General features: G+C 38.2%; 1 protein-coding gene across 2 annotated transcripts in view; it reads right to left on the bottom strand.

Moving 5' to 3' along the window:
* cntfr (ciliary neurotrophic factor receptor) overlaps positions 1–24,582 on the bottom strand; it is a 482,053-nt gene that overhangs the window by 45,715 nt on the left and 411,756 nt on the right. For both annotated transcript variants that reach the window (XM_055225685.1, XM_033976220.2), the window contains exons 5-7: positions 16,346–16,463; positions 11,368–11,534; positions 3,194–3,357 (exon numbers count right to left, since the gene is read on the bottom strand). In XM_055225685.1, the coding sequence (XP_055081660.1) occupies positions 3,194–3,357; positions 11,368–11,534; positions 16,346–16,463 (449 nt within the window). The remainder of the gene's footprint in view (positions 1–3,193; positions 3,358–11,367; positions 11,535–16,345; positions 16,464–24,582) is intronic.

Below are 24,582 nucleotides of genomic sequence, written 5' to 3'. Positions count from 1 at the left end.
CCCTTTTCTCTAGTTCTATCCCGCTTTCTATCTCCCTCTCCCTCCTCCCCTTCTCTATCCCTCCTTATCCATTCCTCATTCTCAAACTATCCCTTCTTTATCTCCCTCTGTCTCTCGCCCTCTTTGTCTTCCGTCTTTTTGCCCCCATATATCTCCCCCTCTCATCCTCTCCTCTCTCTCCCCACACATATGCTTTTCTCTCCCTCTTCTCTCTCTTCTCTTCTCTCTCTCTCCACACATATGCTTTTCCCTCCCTCTCCTCTCTCTTCTCTTCTCCTCTCTCCTCTTCTCTCTCTCCACACATATGCTTTTATCTCCTCTCTCCTCTCCTCTCTTTTCTGTTCTCTCTCCACACATGTGCTTTTCTCTCCCTCTCCTCTCTCTTCTCTTCTCCTCTCTTCTCTCTCTCCACACATATGCGTTTCTCTCCTCTCCTTTCCTCTCCTCTCTTTTCTGTTCTCTCTCCAGACATATGCTTTTCTCTCCTCTCCTCTCTTTTCTCTCCTCTCTTCTCTCTCTCCACACATATGCTTTTCTCTCCTCTCTCTTCTCCTCTCTTCTCTCTCTCTCCCCACACATGTGCTTTTTTCTCCCTCTCCTCTCTCTTCTCCTCTCTCCTCTTCTCTCTCCACACATATGCTTTTCTCTAATCTCCTCTCTCTCCTCTCCTCTCTTTTCTCTTCTCTCTCTCCACACATATGCTTTTCTCTAATCTCCTCTCTCTCCTCTCTTTTCTCTTCTCTCTCTCCACACATGTGCTTCTTTCTGATGACCGGTCCTTGGGGGGAACCTAAGACAGGAGGATACTGTAGAACTGACCAATCACTGGGGTCTGTCCCAGCACAGCTCCAGTTCCCGCTCCTGTTACTCCACACTGGAACACTTGTACTCCCCCCTCCACCCCACGCTCCAAAAAAGTCTGCATTTCATTTTAATGGGACAACCCTGAGATTAATTATGCCACATGTGAGGTTATTAGTAACAGAAAGGTAAAAGAGAGGGTTGACGCAGATCGTAAAAGTTAATGAATTTAATGATTTAAAATTGTGTAGAGTTTTAATCGAATGCGTAAATCAGTGGGAGTTTCGTATTATGCTCACATAACAGATAGAATTGCCGTCATAAAAAAGAAGCTCAACTTTGGTGTGTGATGGATTGTTTTCATCATCTTAGTGAGAAACTTTTTTGTAATTAATTTTTTTTTAAATTTTTTTATTTTTTTAGCAGTCACACAGTGGGCGAGACTTTCTGTACTTTAGTCATAGTACAGTGGTCCTTTGTTTTACGCTCTAAAAATAACCAGCAATAGGCGAAATCCATGAAGTAGTCAGTAGAAGTAGTTATTTTTTACAATTATTCTATATGTTTGATGCCGGGCTTTTTTTTTTTTTTTTTTTTAAAGCTAATGACCTTTTTATTTAGTAAAGCTTATTGTTGATGTTTTTAGCATTTAGCAATTTAGTATTAGTTAAAAGTTGTTTTGTAGCACTCTGAGATACTATGGACTAAAGAGTGCATTATAAATAAAATGTAGTATTATTATTATTTATTATTATTAAATGGGCTTGGTACTGCGTGAAAAGTACTCCACTCCACGCTGTCATGAATGTATTAGCAGCTTAAAAAAATTCCGTGTGTCGAGTATTAGGCCTGTCATAATGAATACTATATTGACTTGGAATGCACATTTTTGGGGGGTCAGTATTTATCTTGGGTACATTTTCTTTGTACCAGTAGGAAACTTTTATTTTTTCCCCCTGTTCCTTAGCTGTTAATCACTTCTTTAACTCATTACAGACTCATTTTTTCAACCAAATTACACATTTAGAATCATTTTTTGGAATAACTCTAAAATCTACTTTAGCGTTATTCTCTCATTGCCATAGATTAGTTTCAATATTATCGTTTATCATCTATATTTTCTTCAACCATATATCGTTCTTCAAAATATGTTATCGTGACAGGCCTGACGTGAGTATCCTAACCTAATCTCTATGCAAGTTTTGAATCATTCCAAAGAAAAGCCTTTGAGAGTGACAAACCTCAGTCCTGATGCGGGACGGTGCAACCACAGATGCTAGTTAGTCAAAAATTCTTGTATCATGCAGAGCAAAAATATATAACTTTGATTGTTGATGCAGAAATCCACGCTGTTTTTACGTGCAAGCCGGCATGTATTGACATAAAACAGGGGCGTCAAACTCAATTTCAGGGCCACATGAGCAAAATGGCTGCCATCAAGGGCCAGATATAACTGTGCGGTAGTATAAATGTCACTAAATGCAACCAAATGTCATAAAAATAAATTGAACTACTTATTAACTTGTTGCTTATTCGAGTTGCAAATATTACATGTCAGTTTATCAGGGAATACACAGAGACATTTTTGAAAGTGTATCCGGACACACCTGCTTTCAAACCTTCAGCACTGCTTCAAAAACAGTCTTTTAATTATTTGGCAATTTGTTGTTTTTCTTTAAGGCTAACGTTTGCATATTCGGCTCCATGTTTGGTGTCAAAACGCCGACATAGACTGTACTTTTTCACAACCAACTCCGCCTGATAACACAAAAAACATACAGGTTTTTCTCCTTGAAGAACAAACTTGTATTCACCTTCAACTTTCTTGAAACTGCCCTCCATGTCTGCAATTATCATCTTCCTGAACATTTTGGGATCATTATTTGCAAATATTTCTCATTAGTTTATGGCCGATGCACACATTAAAGCAGCATGGATTTATTTTAAAATGACAGTCATGCCTTTTAATTTACTGTCTCGCGGGCCACATAAAATGATGTGGCGGGCCGCATTTGGCCCCCGGGCCTTGAGTTTGACACATGTGACATAAAGGCACCATGTCTGTGATTGGTTAATCCGCCTGTCAATCACGCCCACTGGAATTAGGACAGGATATGGTTCTGTACCCACTCATCTATAAAGTTTAGTCAAAGCGTGTGGCTCTGACTGGCCAGGTAAAAGAATAGCAATAATATTACCACATGGACCCACTATCTACCATAACCGTTACATACTGCACCTTTAAATAAAATACAGTAATAAAATATAGACTTGGCTTTCCTCAAACCAAATTGCCGCTCAGGGACAATAAAGACTCCTTGAACCTCTAAGTCGTCTCTCGGACCATATATACCCAGCTATCAGACCCATACGAGGTAGCAGAGGGACTCACGTGCTGCCACTGCTCCCGGATGAGGGGCCTGTAGCGGAGAAAGTACTTGAGGGGGAAGCTGTTGATGTCGGGCCATGTGGAGGGGCTGTTCCAAGTCACCTCCAGCCTGCGAGGGTTGTTCCTCACTGGGGTGGCCACCACGCGCTCAGGGGGGTCGGGCTTCACTGTGGAACAAGAGGAAATGGGTTATTATCTTAGAGTTAAACAACGTCAGATACAATCAATACGATGATAACTTTACTGGAGAAGGGTCTGAAATGTGCTTGTCTCCATGGAGATGTTAATCCTTTGTCCAAGAATCTTCCACAGTGTGACATTTAACTATCTATCTTCATGGAGACAAGCAGCTGACGCCACCGAGCCAAGACATAGGCTCGCCATATGTCCATCCATTTTCTTCTGCTTATCTGGGGCCGGGTCATGGGGGCAGCAGTCTAAGCAGGGACTCCCAGACTTCCCTCACCCCAGACACGTCCTCCAGCTCCTTCGGTGGGACCCCAAGGCGTTCCCAGGGCAGCCAAATCCCTCTAGCGTGTCCTGAGTCTTCCCCGGGGCCTCCTTCTGGTGGGACATGGCTGGAACACCTTCGCAATGTGTTTTTAAGCAATAAAACTCAATAAATATGTTTAATGCCATACTGTGGAACCTTCCAGGGGTGAGGGTGGAAGTGGTTTAACAAATGACATCTACTGGTGAAAAAAAACAACACAAAAACTCAACTAAACTTGCAAATGGCAGATCTAACTCCAGATTTGAGGAGAAAAATACCCAACTTTGCAATGAATTAGTCAGATATAACTAACTTATTTGCAATAGTCCTGGTCCAAACTCAACATCCAAGGAACAAGCCTCTCATTGAACTCCAGAAAATATAAATAAATACAGAAAAATACAATTCATGTCCACCCAGAGAGACACACGCTCATATAGCGATCATAGATACCAATCATGGACTCCTATTGTGGGTCTTGGTGGAGATATTGAATGACCTCGTCTTTGTTAGCTCACTACCCCACGGGAACGCGGCACCACTTTAGCTGCACGAATCTCCCTTTCACCAAGATACGCATTACATTACAAAGGAAAACTGATAGGTACGATTACTACATGAATCTTTGGATAGGGCCCCCTGATAAGACATGGGTAAAATCCGTGTAAACAGTTGTACAGTGATAGAAGCTGTGGGTATAGACTGGTAATTATTATAGAAGTATAGGAGTATAGGAGTGTTAAGTATGAAGAATAGAATGAAAAAATATAGTAAAAGATAGAGGGATATTTTTGTATGGCTGTCATAGGAAGGAAAAAAAAGAAATAAAGGAAATCTATAGAGTGAGATGGATACAAAGCTAATAGTGCAGTTTGTAGCAGAGAAATTTGAATTAGCTTTAGCGTTGGAATTGGTCATGTGGATTAATGGGAAAGAGAGAAAAAAAAAGTAAAAGTAGAGGTGACTTTGGTTTGATAAGTTATAAATACTCAAGTAAATTACACGTAAATTAAGCTGTTTTATACTACTACTACTACTACAACTACTACTTCTAGTTAAGTAATGTTTCAAAAATAATTTAACTACCTCAGGAAAAGTGTTGGCATGGTAAAAAATCAAAACCTGTTATAGTAGTTTTTATTATTTAGAAAATCTACATTAAAAACAATTGTTTTAAACCAAAAAAAGGAAATCAGATGTTAAAAAAAAAAAAAAGTTTGTCTGTACTTTAGTATATTTTCAATGAGTAATATTGTCAGAGTTTCATTTTATTGAGAACTGAAAGGGAATAGACATCAGACAAGGCAACCCGCTTTCACCTATTAATTTTAAAAGAAATCGTGACACCACCATTTTCTTTTCAAAGGGAGGGTAGCTTTTTTAAATGGTAGCTTAATATAATATACATAAACTTTATAGCAAAAGACGAAGTTTAAATCTGTCAAATGGACAAATCGTTGTAGGAGTGACGACAATCCTTCCTTTAACAGGAAGGATTGTGAGAGAGATAATCTCTCACAGATCCAAAGCAAACAAAAGGAACAAAAGAGAACAATAGTAGGGCCATTAAAGGTTGAATAGGACCATTAAAGGCTGAAACTGGAAACAACAGCTGTTTACAACTGTACAGTGTAGCTAGCACCTCCTTTCCGACAGATATAAGGCAGTGTCCACCAGTAATCTGACCAGAACTGAAGAAGCGGCTTGGATGAGCAGCAAAACGTCTTCACTCCTACAATGATTTGTCCAGTTAACAAATTTAAACTTCTTCTTTTGCTATGGATCAGACCTGGACGACTGAGGGAGGAACAGACATACATAAACTTTATGTTTGCACAAAATATCATGAGTGCACATCCTGAATTGTGTATAAGTTTTGTTTGATTTGTGTCCTTTTATAAAAGACAATTATTTCATTTATATTAAGAGCATGCACATTGGACATACTCACAATATTCAAATTAAATTGGTGCCATTTTATTTTATTTATTTAAACATGCAGTCTCTAAATAATTCACCTATATCTCCTTATAATATAAAATAAATCTTTCCAGTGGGAATAGTTGTACATTTTTGTAGTTGTCATACAGTACCATTTTTGGAGATTTGTTTGTTATTGTATAATCTCCTCACTTCTGTTTTACTGTATACTTCTTCTTTCTAGCATTATTTCCCTATACTTTACTTATCTCAACAAGACAACCCCACATTTAACAGCACAAACACACATACAATCTGGTCTCATCTGTTTGCTCAGTTGAACAAGGACAGTTGCGTATCACACTCCCACTCGGCATTCGCCTAAGAAGCATGAAATTGTTTTATTTATTTACGATCTGCCTGGGTGTCCCTGAACGTGGCATGAGAGCGGCTTTTAACAATGAGGAAGAAGAGGCGAGGCGTAAATGGGAAGAAGAAAATGAATAGAATGTCTAAAGGTCTTATTAGGACTTCCGAGAACGCAGTGTCCTTTCGGCTACAGTGGTTCCAGTGTTAAACGATATGGAAAAGCTTGACCCTGTGTGAGCTGGCATGGCATTTAGAATGGTTATTAATGTTAAAAGTTGTTATAAGTTATGTTTATGCTGTAGAGGGCTTCCTGGTTACATAGATTTGTGAACTGACCCTTGTACAAAAAGTGTGGAGTTATACTGTTAGCTGTATAAGTCGGGTTTGAATAGTGCTGACAGATTACTCAAGCACGCTAGATTACTCAGAGATGTATGGATAATATCTAAAACCTCTACTGACATAATGAGGGAATGTCATGGTAGAAAGTTCCAAAAAGTAGATTTTTTTTAACGTAATACCCCTCTTTAATAGTGGGCTATACCAGTGATTTTTGTTCATAATTACCGTATTTTCCAGACTATAAGTCGCACTTTTTTCATGGTTTGCTCTGGGGTGCAACTTATACTCAGATGCAATTTATATGTGAAATTATTAAAATATATAATTTCACATCTTCGTCATTGTCACACTGACAACCGTGCGAGGGCACTCCAGGCTTGTGTACCAGTATGACAGCCACACGGAAGCTGAAGTGGCGCTTCATCTGCTTCTGGAGTTGGCGGAGTTGTTCAGAAGCGACACCGAGGATGAAGAATTCAATGGATTTAGTGATTTGGAGTGAGATCGAGAGCAAACTTGTTAGCTTGTTTTTTATGCTTTAGGTATCTGATTAACTGTTAATATCTTACGTAAACATACCAGAGACATATTCAGTTTGCTGTCTATGCTTCATGTAGCTGAATAAATATTTTGATAATTATCTTACATTAGCGTGCTGTACGGCTATTCAGCCTGTTGTTCTCTATTTTATTATTATTATAACTTGCCTTTAAAGGTAAAATGTCTGTTCTTGGTCTCGGATTTTGTAAAATTATAGTCGAGTGCAACTTATATATGTTTTTTTCTTCATTATGCATTTTTTCGCTGGTGCGACTTATACTCTGGAGCGACTTATAGTCCAGAAAATTCGGTAATTAACCTAGGCTGATTGTGATCCCTTGCAGATACAAACACACTTTGTATGAAAAAAATAAAATAAAGTGCCTTAAAACTTTTTACTTTGGAGAAGAGAGTCTACATTTGCGCCCCTTCTTAAAGTGATAGTGTGTAACTTTCTCCAGGCCAAAAGTCAGCTGCATGATTCCATGGAAATATAAGGTTAAAAGCTAATTTCTGATTCAGAACATAGATCATAGCCGAAGAACCAACACTTCCGTGGAGAGAAGCAGAACCAAATAAGACTCAGGTTTGTGGAGATTTATTTTTGTCTATTTTTTTTGGTTACAAAGTTACATACTGTGGCTTTAAACTGATCTAACATGTGCGGAAAAACTGGAATATAATTATAGACATTATCTTTAGTAAAAATAGCCTAAATGAGGAGATAATCTGCATTTAAGAGAAAGCCTAGGATTTAAAACGCTGTTGGAAATGTTTTCTACCAACAATGACAACTTTTGAAGAGTTTGAAAAACCTTTTGAGAGGAAGTCTTTGGAAAAATAGAACTGTTCAGATCAAAGAACCGACAGCGTTTAACCCACCACCACAGCAGCAGCATTTGAACTCCAGACGCATGACAGCTCGGTTTGATGAGAACATAAAATAATAATAATAAAATAAAAGTCACAATGATATGGGAATCAGACTAAAAGGAAGATGGAGCGATGAAATAAACATATATATAGGTGCACACACTTTTCTACTTTGAAGAGGCAGTTACAGGTCAGATCTGTGGAGGGGCAGACCTGTTCACTGTAAGATATTTTCATAATTGGCTAAATTCGAGATGGATAACTCTAGTGCTATACTGTGGAACATTCCAAGCAAAGAAATAACATCTTAAAAGCAGACAACAGGCATCCCACTAAAAAGTTGCAAAAAAAAAAAAATTGAATGGAACAAAACATTCGGAAGCAAAATGAATAGGCACAGACCGGAGTAGTGAGGTATTTCGCTATCGCCCATAGTTAAGGGCTATTTCCTGAGCCAAGGCGCTAATCCGGCTAGCATTAGCATTTTCATGAGGGCTGTGTCCGTGGCTTGGCAGAGCATGTCGCTGCCTGATTTGGATACACATGGCTCTTTGCTATCTGGCTAGCCGCAATAAAACTAGCCCTTATCTTTCTGAGCACTCTCTCCTCTTTCCTACTTTAAAATGAGTTTCTTTCTCCTTCACTGCATTCGAGTTATCGTGTCTGTAATAACAGCAGTGGCCGTTATTATTATAAGGACTTCTTCACAACAAACTACTTTCGGCTTAAAGGACACATATTATGCACGCTCTGGCTTTAATTCCCTTTTAAACATGATTTTGTCACCTTGGGATTAGTAGTTCACATTTTCGAACTTAAAGCTACAGTATGTAACTTTTGCCAAAAACTAGACTAAAATAAAAACATGTTATTTTTTTGTTTGTTTGTTTTTATGGCACTCTTTATTGTGCTTACTGTGAGTGGGCTCGCATCTCCACAAATATGACTCATATTTCACCTGGAAGAGAGCCGCCTCCTGCTAGTTTCCATGGAAATTGTGCTACTTTGGCTATAATCTTCCACATTATTGCATAAACAGATCTATTTACATAGAGAATGTTCCGAAGTACGGTTTTATCTTTCTATTTCCATGGAATCGTGCTGTCGATTTTCCACCTCCAGAAAGTTCCATATTATCACTTTAAAATAATGTCTTGATTTGGAAACCGCACTTTATAAAGTACACTTTTATTTCCAATGAAGCATTTAGATGTTGGAGCTCCCTCTGCTGTCAGCAATGGGAATGAACCATGTGAAATTAAACGAATGAAGATCTTAGGCTACATGAATGCTACGCTAATAGAGCCATGCGTTCATTGTGAACACAGAATGATTCCGCTGATGGTTTATGGACTTAACAACTGCGCAGGAGAAGTTCAGAGTTTTACCTATGATGCAACAATTCAGGCAAAATGCAAGCAGTGCTCAGAGAATGATTCCGGTGCTGGTTTATTTACTTAACAAATGTGCAGGAGAAATTCGGAGTTTTACCTATGATGCAACAATTCAGGCAAAATGCTAGCAGTGCTCAGAGAAGGCAACTTTGGGTTAATGAAACAAGCATGAATGAGGCAAAATAGGTGTGTTTTTGATAAGGGGACAAAAATACAACATGGTTAAAAGCTAAAACTATTATCTGTCCTTTAAAGAATTTCGTAAACATAACATTTGAAGAGGCTCTTTGTGTTTAAGTACGCGTTGAGTTGTGACTTTGTAGCTTCCGTGCCGTTAGTATTAAATGGTTTTTTTTGATAGATTTGGTAATAACTTGGGCGTCTGGTCGCAGGGTTTATCATCAAATGGAAGACTCTGCACTTTTGGAGGCAGTCCGATGTCATTTATTTGGCTTTTGAGAGTTCCATTTGTCTTTTATACAAGTTTGCGTGAAATGTTTTTAATAAAGAATCAAATGAAGCGCATTGTAGAATGAGGAATGAAGAGAATGCATTAACGCACTTCAAGGTTGGCATTCCACAGCGTAGAACTTTGCACCTTGTTTGCAGAAAGCCCGGATTTTAGTTTTTTCCCGGATCCAAGTTAAAATTATTTTGGTTTTTGACTCGTAAAGAGCATTCATGAAAAATCAGTCTGCAATTATAAACGATAAGTAAACTTTTTTGATGGATGACATTTTAACTTTGTTTGATATGAAAGCAATGTCCTCTTTATGAAATGATGCATTCCTCAATTTGCATTTTCAACAAAGATAAAAGGTCGCTCTACAAAAGCTGACCAGTTTTGGAGTTGTTTGTTGTCTTGGTTAAAGGTATTTCAAAAAGTATGAATCATGCACTCGTTTTAAATAGACAACAGCTGCGATAAACGACTTATGAGCCTAGTTTGAGTTTGCACTGGACTAAAACATAGAACGTTAAAGCCACACTGCCAAATTATGACAGTATGGCCCGTTATAGGTCAGATCTGCGCAGAGGCAGGCCAGTTCATGGTATGAATGTGATTTTGAAATTATTATTTTTGAGCAATAAAATGCCTACAATTGTATACATGCTTGATAATTAGGTTTAATGCCATACCCTGGAACACGCCCTAATAGAAAAAAAGTTCCCTCCATAAATACGACTGCATGCTAACGTTAAAATAAGAGTGTTCATTATTTTAATAAGATATGAACATGTTACATGTGTTTGCATAGACTGAACTAATATTTACGTAAATCTATACTTGGTTAAATTAGTGCAAGGTTCATCAAAGCGGCAATCATTAACATGGAGTAAATGAAGTAAAAAAAAGTGGTCCAACATAAGGTCATTGTAGTTTTTGTTCATAACAGGCTTTGTTTTCAGGAACCAGATCAATAAATACAGTGGTCCTTCATTTATCGTGGTGGTTACGTTCTAAAAATAACCCGCAATAGGTGAAATCAGAGTAGTAATAGTATTTTTTTTTTACAATTTTTATATATGTTTTTTGCTGTAAAACCTCTCACCACACACTTTATACCCTTTTCTCAGACAGGCAATAACATTTTCTCACATTTCTCTCTTGTTTAAACACTCTTAAAGTTCAAACCTTCGTAGGCGCCTTTGTCGGTGCAGAATGTTTCATCGACATTGTGGGTTTGTCAGGGAGAAAACTTGCAAACATACAGCACTTCAGAGTCACACTGAGATCGAACATTTATGTCAATTTGGCTGAACACATTCTGTACTGTACAGGAGACACGGCACGGTGGAGACTGATGGACAATGGTCTACAGTCCCTTAGCCAATCAGGACGCACATACACAAATTGAGGTGCACAATGTCACATTTCTGGTGGGGGTTTTCCACCTCTTGTCTCCATGGAAATGTTGCCTGGAATCTTCCACAATATGGCATTAAACATATCTGTCTGACATAATTTACCAGTGTCTTCAGTGCTAAACAAGACACATACGTTTAATACTGTGGAATATTCTAGACAAAGTCAAGATTTAATTTAGAAAACCAGATCTGTTGTCTTTAACCCCTCAAAATTAGTATGAACAAATAAGTAGTCATACTCCCAATATATATATAAAAAGTAAATGGATCATCCACCAGAAAAGTTAAACACCTTTAAACACCTCCAAAAGATACGGCTCTTTACTTCATCCATCCGTCCTGTATAAAGGTCTACACCATCTCTAACTTCTTCTTACCTATACTGGACTCCTCAAACGAGTATGTTGAAGCGGCCTTGCCCAGGGCGTTGACCGCGGTGATGTTGACCAGGTAGCGGAAGCTGGAAAAGACCTCAGGGAAGCGCACGTGACAGCGGTTCTTATGGAAGGGATCGGCCTGCACCTCCAGAGAGCGCTGGTTGTGTCTGAAAACAGGCAACAAAAAGAGTAAAGATGAAGAATGGAGCACTTAGGAGGCTAATGTGTGTGAGATGATTTCTACTGGGATTTTAGGTGCTCACACGGATTGTCCACCACAGAGTCCAGACCTTAACCCCATTGAGAATCTTTGGGATGTGCTGGAGAAGACTTTGTGCAGTGTCAGACTCGACCATCATCAATGCAACATCTTGGTGAAAAATGAATGCAACACTGGATGGAAATAAATCTTGTGACATTGCAGAAGCGAAATCGAAACAATGCCACAGTGAATGAGCGCTGCAATCAAAGCTAAAGGCGGAACAACCAAATATTAGAGTGTGTGACCTTTTTTTTTTTTGGTGGCGACTTTTTTTTTGGGCCAGGCAGTGTAGTTATAATTTGAAATTTGAAATAGCAATACTGAGGTAAATACAATACAAAGAAACTGGTGGACAGATTTTTTGAGTTGGAAAATTACGCAGCCCACTGAGGTATTAGGACTCGATTATCGCCTGCACCTTTACAGTACATCACAGTAAACTTCATCACAACAAAGTGCCACATGCTGTCGATGGATAGCTGCAGGTCCCGCTAGCAAGGAGCAGATTCTTTTTTCTTTTGTACGAAAATTACTATGCAACGCTGCCGAGTTCTGCATCTATGACTGATTAAGAAAGTTAAATTGGAGAACGGAGTAAATGCAGAGCTGTGGGCGTATAAAGGTGGCCTTGGAAACAGGGGTTTAAACATCTTGAATACAGATGTGTAAAGATTAATCAAGTATGTACGAATGACACTAAATACGACTTTGAGGGGGTAAATGAGAAGAGGAAATAACAAAAACATGGTTAAAACCCCTGAAAAGTCCATTTCGCAGGATAAATCTCAAGTTTTATATATTCATTCCACAGACAGTAGCTAAAGTTGAGATAACACGCCTCACTTCATATTCCTTTTAAGCAGCAAAAACAGATATCTCAGTATTTTTCTTTTTGTCACCACCTTCTACAGATATCTATAAAAGTACCCTAATGTCTAGTAGATTTTATCAAAGAGGAATGGAATATTTAGCTTGCGGTAAAACACATTTGGCATTTGAAAACATCACTAGAAAGTTTAAGCTGCAAGGCTCCAACGGCTACTTAAAATTTCAGTTTTTTCCTCAACTAGTAGTTTTCAGATTCTAGATTGTGATTGTTACGTTTGGGCACTTTTCCTCAGTACTACTTTACTTTTTGCCAACATTTTTCGTAGTATTTTTGTCCCAGTTTCAGTTCAGAGAAGTTAGTCCCATTTTTTCCTGTATATTTTTGTTATTTAAAGCTAGTCATTAGTTGATGTAGAGTTTTTTGCCTGTTTTTTTGGATATATTTAGTAAATAGTATTCTTTCGTAGTCCCGGTCCTTGTAGTTCGTAGCTCCAACGGCCCTGTATAGGATTGGCCAGCTCACCCTGATCTTTTTTCATTGTTACTTTTTTTTTTTTGAGCACGAGGTTTGGATAAGTTTTTTTTTTCCCAACATCTTAAAAAAAAAAAAAAAGAACCAGCCAGTTAGTAATACAAGCGTTGAACCCTTATCATGGTTTTCCTGTGTCCTTGTTAAAGATGTTTCGATCCACTTTTGGGTCATAACAGTGATGATGTCATAGTCTCAAATGAGAGAGATAGATTTTCCTTTTGATCACATTGTACTTTTCTATGATTTATCGAAAAGGTAACTCCACAAATGTTCAACCTGATCATTTCTATTCACGACTAGACCCTGAACGAGTCGGCTTTTTTTGAACAATTCCTTAGCGTGAACAATCAGATCCGGATTTCATTTTTTAAAAGAAATCTCCAAATCTTTTTCTTTCCAATTTTTATGCATTTTTACACTGATTACACTGAACCAACAATCATCTCAGAGGCAGAACAGGCAACACGAGTGACTAATCTGTGCACAAAAAACATATTTCATAACATAATAACAGTTAGTTTTTAACATTATGATTATAGTAGCTCAATATTTCATTTACAATTTCAGCAATCCGAAGGTTAAACACACTCCTACTTTCAGTTTGAACCATTTTAAACACATCTGGGCCTTGGTCGTGTCTCTCTGTGATTAGTTTGTAGCGAAAATGAGTTCTCACATTGGCTTCTGTCGTATAAATAAATTGTAAAAGAGCTAGTGTTTTGAGCGACTCTTTGACACGAACGGATCCCACAAAGGAGCCGAAAGTCCCATCACTAGACTAGACCCCAGAACTCACTATACTACAACAAAGATCTGCATTTTAACAACATTCTTTTCAGCTGCCCCTCATTTCTTTTAATATTTCCCTATAGAATATTATGATGTCATCTAAAATCCAGCAATTGGACTTGGCAAATTATGAACTTCATAAAAATTTTGTTCCGGTAACATGCTTTTCCAGGAGGTAAGTGAATTAAAATATTGCTTCCAAATGTTGTAGTTAAACTAGTGAAATTTAAAAAAATCCTGGATCAAGTTTAAAAGATTATGTCGTCTTGATTTATACTCAACTTGATTTTGTTTGTTTTTTTAAGGAAAAAAGGGGGTGGAGGGTGGCAATATTACCCATTACCTCTTTAAATAGTGGACCGCAGCCTGCCTTAGCTGACCTCTTTAGTGTAGCAGCAGTAGCACTTATACTGCAAAGTGCTTTTGTTCTGTTCTGCCTGCTTTGTCTCTTTATGTCTTTAATGCCTTTAATGTTTTAGTCAGTTGGTTTCACAAACACCCAGAGATGGAGCTAAGAACTTGAGATTCTAGTTCAAGGACTAGAACTGTTTTTTTTGAGACAGTGAAAATCAGGTACAGGGCCTTTAAGCACAAGAGTGGAAAAACAAACAAACAAAAAACATGTTCCTGAATGCGTTAGTTAAATTGGAGATCAGAATTTGAGAAAAAAATAAAAATAAAAATAATCTGAGAAAACAGCTTTTGAACAATTACTCATTTATTATATTTTTGTTTTGTAGGGACAGTGACTTCTATGTTGTACTAGAAAAAAAATGTACCCACTCTCGCGCAATATGTCTACCTGATTTTTACTGTTTTTAAAATAAGAAAAAACGGAAGTTAATTTTAAATGGTTTGCAGTGGTCCAAAGTTATTCCTCACCTACACCTCATACATAGAGTTTCTAAGAGCTTTTCACAACTTCCAGAGACCAGAGTGGCGTTTGTAATCATAACGCTAACAACAACCAGCATGCTAACCACACACTTCCTGATTCTCGCACAAGAAAACATTATATAATTACATGCAGGCAGTACACAGTGGACTTATTTTGATCTCAAGAGGCTGTACTGAAGCAAGATTACTCAAATATCCTCAAATATGTGGGGGGAAAAATCTGGTACTGGGCCTTTACGGTAATATTGAAAGACACAAACGGTTCATATGCAGATGAAATAAATAAACAGCTGGTTATGTTCAAAGTGAATGGTTTTTGTGCGTCAGTGTTGTCAGTATTCTAATGGAGCTGAGTCCACCTGCTGCGTGCTGTGCTATGATCTAAACATGACAGGGACCGAGCACAGGGCCTGTCAGAGGGCCACACTTTCATGTTCACCCATAGAAAGGTGCAGCGGGGAGGGGAAGTGGAGAGGGCTTGAAAATATTGAATAGAGTGAACTAGTTTGAGCTGTGTTTGATTAAGGTCAGTACATAAAACAACATTGTTTTTTGATCTGTACAATTAAAAGGTCCCGTACCCAATGTTTTCCCATGTATTTGAGTAACATTTGTCCTGCCCCAGTACAAATACAAATACAGGGTGTGCATAAAGTCTCTTTACAATTTAAACATTTAATTACAAAGGCAATTGATAAGATTGATTAATTAGATTTGTTGTGTTGTACTTAGTGGTTATAAAAGTTGTTAATCACATTGCATTTTTAAATGTCAGGCATCCTGTTGATTAAAGAGGAATCAATTTTTATGAACCCCTCAGAAATGTCTAGTCCTCAAGAGAAAGCACACTGTGTATAATGTGTATGGAGCTATGTTAAAGATGTTGTGTATCGAACAAAGATACAGGACATTACTGAACTAAAGCAAAAGATGACACATGCGATTGCAACCACTGATCAGGCTATACTACAGTGAACATGGCAAGTACTGTCTTGATGTGCTTCATGCGACTACTGGTGCCCATATAGAAGTGTATTAAATGAGGTAAAAAAAAAAACGTTTGGAACCCACTAAGTACAATAGAACAAGTCTGATTAAGATAACTCATCAATTTCCTTTGTAGTACATGTTTTAAATTGTAAAGAGACTTTATGGACACCCTGTATTGTACAAGCAGCTCTTAAAGTCAAAATACGTCCTCTGTGTGCTGTTTGCATTTAACCCTAAACATAACCCTAATCTTAACTCTAAACCCTAACGTCTTTAATTGAGATTGGACGGGGATGGTCATTGTGATATATACTACACGTAAGACTAATCCTAAACCCTAAACCCTAACCTTCACCGATTTTGTTGAGATTGGGCGGAAAGGGTCATCATGATATATACTATACCTAACCCTATTCCTAAATCCTAACCATATACCCTAACACTAAACCTAATCCTAAATCTAACCCTACCCAAACCCTAACCCTAACGGTGAAACCTCACTCAAATTCTTTATTGAAATAACTGGGATTCCCACTCAAACCAAATACAGTGCGCAGGGTGGAATAAAGTCAATTATAACATATTGTAGTAGGAATATTGGCTCCTACACTCAGCTAAGAGAGATGCTACACACATATTACTATCTAAAATATATTCTGTAGAGATACACATGGACTTACTGCACGTCGACTTCGAAGGTCGTGGGGATGAAGGTGCGATGCAACATGGTCCAGGTGCAGTAGAAGCCTTTGGGGTATGTGTTAGACCGACAGGTGATAATAAGATCTCCAGGAGGCACTGCAAACAGACACAGTAGAACGCAATTTAAGTCTACAGGGATTCGATGTAAATGAATGACGAAATGGAAGAAAATTATTTGAGATTTGGCTTTACGAAATTAAAGAGGATATTACACACTATGAGTTGTGAATTGCTAACACATTACATATTTAGACCATGGTATCTTTTGATGGTTTGAAAATGCTGTATTCACCAAATATAATGTAAAATAAGTTCAGTTATTTGACGCTCCTCTTTAATCTTTGCGCTGTCACTCCCCTTTCAGACCGCAATCACATTACAACGGCCATGCATTCCACTGATGAAATGACTGCACATCGCATCAGGTTTGTGAAGTTGTAGTATATTTTTTGTATCATGTTTTTGTACATTTATGAGCTGGGATGACGCAGGCTCGTGGGCTAAGCTTTAGACAATATCGTGCTGCTAATAGTAAGGAGGGTTCAAATAGGGTCAGGGATAGCTCTCTAAATACTTACTCATGTAATTTAGGCATGTTTTTGAGATAAAAACATAACATGGCAGAAAGCTTTTGCAATTTTTCATAATGCCCCCCTTTTTTGGGTTATTTTTATGTTTCAGTTTTTAAACCTTGCCCATTTATTAGCGTTCAGACACAATGCCAGTCTAATGTTCCCTATTTCTGACTTATGATAAAAAAAACAACAACTTTAAAGTAATAACATTTTGGAACAGCTAAATTGCTCCAAAAGGTACAATAGGAACAGACATAGTGCAGTAATGAGATAAAAAACAAAACAAAAAACAACAAGGTAAAGAATTACAATAATAAATAAAATGGAAACTACAAACAAAACTACAAACTTTAACATCCTCATGGAGTTGTTGGTGCATCCATGGTTCACCAATCAATCCATAATAAACAAACAAGAAAACAATTATTTATAGTTTGACTACTTGAACAATAAGACTAAAATAAAAAAACAGCATGAGAACAATCAGTAGATAGAAACTTTTTCTTTTGTCTTTGCATAGTTCTATTTGTTTGTCTTCGAAACAACATCTATCTTCTAAGCGAACTAGCTAACAACTTTGCTACCCTGTTTCAGCGTGTGCTTGGTCCTTTGCGAAACCCTCACCAAAACAATTCTGATTGGTTGATTCGGGGTCACTCCTATGTCTCATGCGTTTCTGCAGTGTTTAATCCGTCGCCATGGGAACCAATTAGCCTGCCTGTCAATAACATTAACGACGATGCACCGTGGTCCACATCCAATCACACTCAATTAATCATGGCGTCTAATTGGGGCCGTTCAAATCAATTGGCTCCCCCATCAGAAGACTTCAAAGTCTGGTGGTCGACGCTCAGTGCTCGGCGGACTCAATTCTCGTCCGAAAATCAATCAGGCAAACTTATTAACAAGTTGGATGTTGCTTCAGAAAAGGTTAAGAGACTGGCCGGAGCTGTACTGTCCACGGTTGACAGCAGCGTGAAAAGGGCAAAACCAAACAGCTATTTTTGGACCGCTTCTATGTTTATTCGTTCTGTTCAGTTTTTAAAAGTCGGTCCAGTCGTCGCGTCAATGGAGGAAAGAGTGTCTAATGTCTCTCCGATCGCCAACTGAAGTATCTTGCCCAAGAACACAACATGTGCAGTCGTGGGAACAGGAAGTGAACTACCAACTTTTGTCTGGGAACATTCTTGTCACTGCGCTTACGTTTATCACCAAGTACTCAGTAGAACAAATCTGATGGTGTATATTTGAGCTCATTGTTGTAACCGGGCAAAAAACGTATGGGAGAGAGACAGGAAGTAACATAGATATCATGTTGGTTTTTTTGGGTTTTTTTTTTTGCATATTTGAAAAAGATTTGTAATTGCAACATTCGCTTGATGTCGTCTTCAGCTGTCGACAAAAACAATCTGATCATCCATACAAGTTTCTGACCTTAAGACGCAACACGACCCAGTATAGACTAGCCATGAAGTTATTATTAATGAAGACCTATTGTGTCTGCTATATAGTTATAATCTATGAAACCCGTGTATCATTACGCTATAACTTGCACATTTTAAATCACAATATTAATCTAAAACAACTTCATAAAAGAAACAAGACCGCTGACTTCCATGTTAGAAAACTGTGCTGCCCAACAGGAGCTGAAACCGCATAACCATCAACGGAGAGCCATGTGGCTGTCGGCCCCTCCAACGGGTAGCTGCAGATCACACTAGCAAGGAGCGGATTTTGTATCGAAATAACTACGCAACGCTACCGAAACCTGTGCGTATCACCGATTAAGAAGATAAAATTGAAGAACGAAGTAAGTACAGAGCAGTGGACGTATTCTGTTGGTGGTGTAAAAAGAGATCGATCGGCAATGCGGCGTCTTGAAAATAAGCGATTAAAAACATGCATGAATCACTCCCAAAACAACTTCAAGACGGTAAAGGAGAAGAGGAACCAACTGGAATATGGCTTTAAGCTCTGAAAACTCGTCCTAATGTGTCACCTTCTTGAAAAGTTACACAGTAAAGTTACACAGTACACCTTTAAAAATCAAGGTATGCAATGTTTTCTTTACCAAGCGCCTACACACCACATTACACCAACCCATTAAATTATACTCGGGGAAACAAGCAGCAGCAACAGACCAACATTCATTAAAGCTTATTAGATTCCTGTTTACTCTACCCACATAATTACAACCTCAACGCACCTTTGCCGCTTTGATTTCCTCTATTCACTTTGAAACCTCATATAGAACACACCTGTACCCCGCGCGCTACAAAGAAAATGCATAATCAAATACATAAAACAACATTACAGATCAGTCTGACAGGGTGACCCCGTATCGCCTTTGAATTTCCTATTTGGATCAACGCTCTTTGAATTGCAAAACAGAGAATGATTTTCGGAGGCGTTCTTTCGCTACTTGATGAAATATGCCCGTAGAGTTTTGTGAGCGCAGATTGGGTCACTTTTAAATGCTAAAAGGTTGCTGGTTTAATTACGGGCCGCGCGCTCGTAAATGCTGATGAGAAGAGTATTAAAGGGATCTTGGCGATGTCTGAATTTGTGTCTGGAGGATAATTATGGAAAGACAATGCATGTCCGTGTAGAGGTGTAAAAGATTGGGGTCGGTGAACTGTCTTGATGAAAAATATTTAATTTTTGATACTACATATTATTTGCTGCTAGTGTTAGGGGGGTGCCATAAGAAATCAGAAATGTGGATATTATGTGGCTCATTTGTAGAACTGTAATGCATATACATGGCGTCTAATCCTTCTTTACCTGTGGGTTTGAATCTGGCTTGGACTGAAAAAAATCTACTTTTTTCAAACTTTACTTTTTAAAAGTTATGTCACTGTGAAATATCTTTGTATAAAATATATGTTTTCCCCAAAATGGCTGCTATTTTTTTCTTTTCTTTACCTCAGTACAAAATTCATGGCCAGAAAAGTGTTTACCCTGAAGCAGAGTCAACATTATTAATCCACTCAATTTACCTTGTGGCACTTCATACTTGTGGCCAATAAATGAGCTGCGATCTCCCTCTCTGGCCATTGCAGTACATTGCACTGTGCGTTGGCTTTTAAACCTGAGACGAAAAGTTTCGTCGTGTCTAGCCCATGGGTGTCCAAACTTTTGAAATCAAGGGTTGTATATTAAAATACAGACAAAGCGGAGGGCCAATCAAGGGTCATAAACATGTGGTCAGTAGAGCGAATAATTCAGATTTGTGCATCTAAAGCAGGTCAGACTGGGCCACCAAACCTTAAATCAGGCTGAGAACCTCAATGAGATAATGTCTGTGTAATCCCTCAGTCGTCCAGGTCTGATACATAGTAAAAGATGAAATTAAATCTGTCAACTGGACAAATCGTTGTAAATCGTTCCTCAATGAGATAAGCTAAAATGTTGGGTACAGTTGTCCCTCACTATATCACAGTTCACGTTTTGTGGTCTCGCTGTTTCGCAGATTTTGTTTGGGTGCAATTTAGCATGTTTTTTTATAGCGTATGAACGTGCATTGTGTTCTGCGTCCTGATTGGCTAAGGGACTGTAGACCATTGTCCATCAGTCTCCTCCGTGCCGTGTCTCCTGTACAGTACAGAATGTGTTCAGCCAAATTTACATAAATGTTTGATCGCAGTGTGACTCTGAAGTGCTGTATGTTTGCAAGATTTTTCCTCGACAAAACCCACAATGTCGATGAAACGTTCTGCACCGACAAAGACGCCTACGAAGGTTTGAACTTTGAGAGTCTTTAAACCAGAGAGAAGTGTGAGAAAATGTTAATGCCTGTCTGATAAAAGTGTATAAAGTGTGTGGTGAGGGGTTTTACAGCCTTAAATATATAATAATTGTAAAAAATAACGCTGACTACTTGGCAGATTTCGCCTGTTGTGGGTTATTTTTAGAACGTAACCCCCACGATAAATGAGAGACCACTGTATATAAAACTTTCAGTAAAAAGTACTGCTTTTGGTAATTTGGGCCAAAACAGTAGGAAGCGTGGGGGCCAAAAAAACAAAACAAAAAACAAAACAAAAAAAGTTGCTTGGCCCTCAGACCATAGTGTGAATACATGGTTTAGCCCATAGCACCAGAACAACATCAGACACTTTTTTTCCCCCTGAGAACTCAAAAATGATGGCAGGCTTATTTTTAAATTTGTATTTAATGAAGATACCTAAAATGGAAAGTGAAAAAAGCACTTTGTTTCATCAAAAGAAAGTCGCATCCTGTATTCTCAAAATTATTCATATTACAGAATCTTCAGAACTCAGAACCTTGATGATGCTACAAACATCCCCAAAACCTTCAGAGACTACCCCCCAAAATCTTTTCATGTTGCATTCTTTTTTCCCTCCATTTTGTTATGAAACACTAGCAGGGTTCACGTGAGACCAGCTCTTGGCAACAATTCAATTTTACAGCCATTAGCTTACATGATTAAAGTGGCAGTGTCCTGTAATGTCCCCATTTTCCCTTCCAACCACTTTGATCTAAATAAATTGACAAAGCCTTCGCCAACAGCTTATTCAAACTCCCAAACTCTCCATTCTCGTCCTCGTAAGCCAAACTTTTTCTTCTTTCTAAAACCTGTCACCCAAATATTCGGAAAAAAGAAAAAGAAAATCTAAATGTGATGAGAGGGACAATGACATCCAGTGGTCCGGTTGCTAGGTGACAGACGCCGTAGTAATTGCTATTCGGTGGCTTGGTAGCCTCCCTGTGTCTTGAAGCGGTTTGTGTGTTCTTTCGCTATGACAACAAAGATGAATGTGCTTTCTTCCACTTGTTGCATTCATTCTTTTTTTTGTGTGTGTGTGTGTGTGTTTTTTCTTTTTTTTTTGGTGGGTTCCAGAAACAAACAGAGCTTAATATGTTCAAATGTCTCAAATGGCGCCAGAGGAGGGAAAAAAAAGAGAGAAAACAAGTTGGGAGTTGAGCATTCCTGAGTTAATAGAGGATTGCGTGAGGATTAGGAAATAAAAAAATAAATAAATGAAGAAAAAATAAATAAATCAAACTAAAACGGTAAAGGGTCTGTCACCTGCTTGTTTCTAAGGGTCTTTGTTACTAGTTTTCCTGGAATGTTCCACAGTATCGCATTAAACTTGCAGTATCTAATGCTAAAAAAGATCTAATAGGAGAAAACCAAGTGGCTGAAACATGTAACTCCAAATTGGGAATAATTATAAACTGAAATGTGCATATTAGGCACCAAATATACATATTATGCATAAGGAAAAAAGACCTACTCAGACTTTTTTGGTGTAAACATTACTCATCTTCTTTCCTTTTCAACACAGCGAACCAGTTGCGTAATCTGCCAGACGGTAACCAACTGTGTCGTGTGTTTTGTCAGTTCCTTTGCCTACATATTGTTAGCACATTTGCACCAAAAGACCATGTAATCTTTCCATGTGTCCATCAATCTCTATCCATTTTATATCATTGTTTTCTTCTTTCAACTGTCACTTCACAACGCAGTTTAAACAGCGAGTATACATTTTTTTCTGATCTATGTTATAATGTTGTTTCCTCATCAAAAACATACCTGGAGTTGTGTTTTGTTTCATTCACACAGAAAACACTCTGTTCCACCTTGTGATGTCATCATGTGGTGATACAGGAAGTGCTCCACTGCATTTTTAGAATCATTTGGATCATTTTAGCCTCAGAATTTCCAATCTCTACTGATCAAAAAGGTAAAAGGTGGCAGTTAATTTGAAAACTACCACTTCATGACATCACAAAGTGGAACAGAGCATTTTGAGCTTTGGAGATGTAGACACACTAATAATAAAAGGTCACTCAGACATGTGTGAATGAAACAAAACACAACTCCAGGTATGTTTGTGAGGAGGTAACAGCGTTATAACATGTCTTAAAGCTCACAAGAGTCAATTTTGCGTAATAAAGGCCCTTTAAGATCCCATTTTTCAGATTGGGTATCCTGTGGCTTCTACGTGCATGTCTGTGGAAAAAATAGAAAAATAAACACTGAGAGATTCTATTTATTAGTAATTCTGTTGGGTTAAGGAGTTTATTCTTTATAAGAGTAGTTATCTTGTGTTAGTGCATGTTCAGGGACTAGGACATTGCATTGTCAATCAAGGCAATGGCCTCTTCATTTGAAAGGTACGGGTTTGTTTTTATAATGCAGTTTTCAGTTATTTGTTCAGGCTGGAACATAAGATACATCCTGTGAGCTTATTTCAGAGACTGAAAAATGTTACTCTTGAGTAGTTGGTTCTAAAAATAAAAAAAGTCAAAATTAACCCAAATTTCAACATCAAATGTAAACCTAAAACACTTCATCGTCATATATATATAGCACCATTGGTTGAGCAGTCAGATGCAGGTTAGCGGTGTGATTCCAGCTCCCATAGATGAATGCTGTTGTTGTGTCCTTGTGCAAGACACTTAACCAACTTTGCCCCCAGTGTCTGCGTACACTGGTGTATGAATGGGTGAGTGGTTCCTTGATGTAAAAGCGCTTTGAGTGCCTTGAAGATGGAAAAATGGGATGGTGAAGTGTCTTGCCCATAGGTATAGAAGCAGAATGGAATGCAGGTAGCAGGGATTACACCACCAACCTTCTGGTAAGTGGGCAAAATTCTCCTTTACTTATTAACCAGCAAATAAATCCACAAATAATGAAGTAAATTAGTTTTTTGGGGGGTCCACCGCATCCACACCAACAATATTAATCGGTTGTAGTCTAAATTAATTAAACAACAAAGTGCTTTCTTGTTATGCTAATCAAGCTAACCAAATTGAATTATCACAACTAATTACATGTTTGTTTATTTGTGCTGGAAAAAAAAAAAAAAAAAAAGAAAAAAAAACGGTCTAACTCCTACAGGCTCTTTGGAATTTTGGAATTTTACATGAACACAACTAAAAACAGTCAAAACTGAATATTTTCTCTGTACGTTTTTCCCTCTGTAGCCGGTGTGATCCACTTCTATGGGAGCGAATAAGACCCGCACACACTTGTATTGAGCTTTTATGAAACAATCGCGCTCTGGCATCCCTGGAATGTCTGTGAGCCAATTGGAAACAGAAGTCTTGTTTGAGATGAATGAATGAAAACTGGACAGATGCCTCCCAGCAGAACCAGGAACGGAGAAGTGAAGAGAAATAAAGAGGTGCAGCTATACTTTTTTGGTATTTTTATGACAGATATTTGCATTGTGATTAAATTGGGAATATTTAGAATCAAATTTCAGTTCACAATGAAGATATTAACGTGTCTGGGAGCAGTTATATTTGAGTGAAGTTTGAAATAATATAAGAATCCTATGCATTAATCTAAACTACAGGGCTTGGTTCACGCTGTCTTTTACCGGTGATACTGCTTTGTGTGGAGTTTTCCATAATATGTATCTTTTTTTTTCTTCTTTCTTTTAATAGAGGTGTTTTTCTTGTTCCAAGGCATTGCTGGGAACGCCTTGGGGTCCCACCGGAGGAGCTGGAGGACTTGTCTGGGGTGAGGGAAGTCTGGGAGTCCCTTCCCCCACGACCCGGCCCCGGATAAGAGGAAGAAAATGGATGGATGGATGTTTTTCTTGTTCAAAAATACCATGACATACACGTAACGCATTCTTACTGTGAACGGGTTTGCCTCTCCA

The sequence above is a fragment of the Periophthalmus magnuspinnatus genome, chromosome 12, assembly GCF_009829125.3.
Source record: "Periophthalmus magnuspinnatus isolate fPerMag1 chromosome 12, fPerMag1.2.pri, whole genome shotgun sequence".
In the NCBI taxonomy this organism is placed as follows: Eukaryota; Metazoa; Chordata; class Actinopteri; order Gobiiformes; family Gobiidae; genus Periophthalmus; species Periophthalmus magnuspinnatus.
This window is presented reverse-complemented; position numbering and strand designations above follow the sequence as displayed.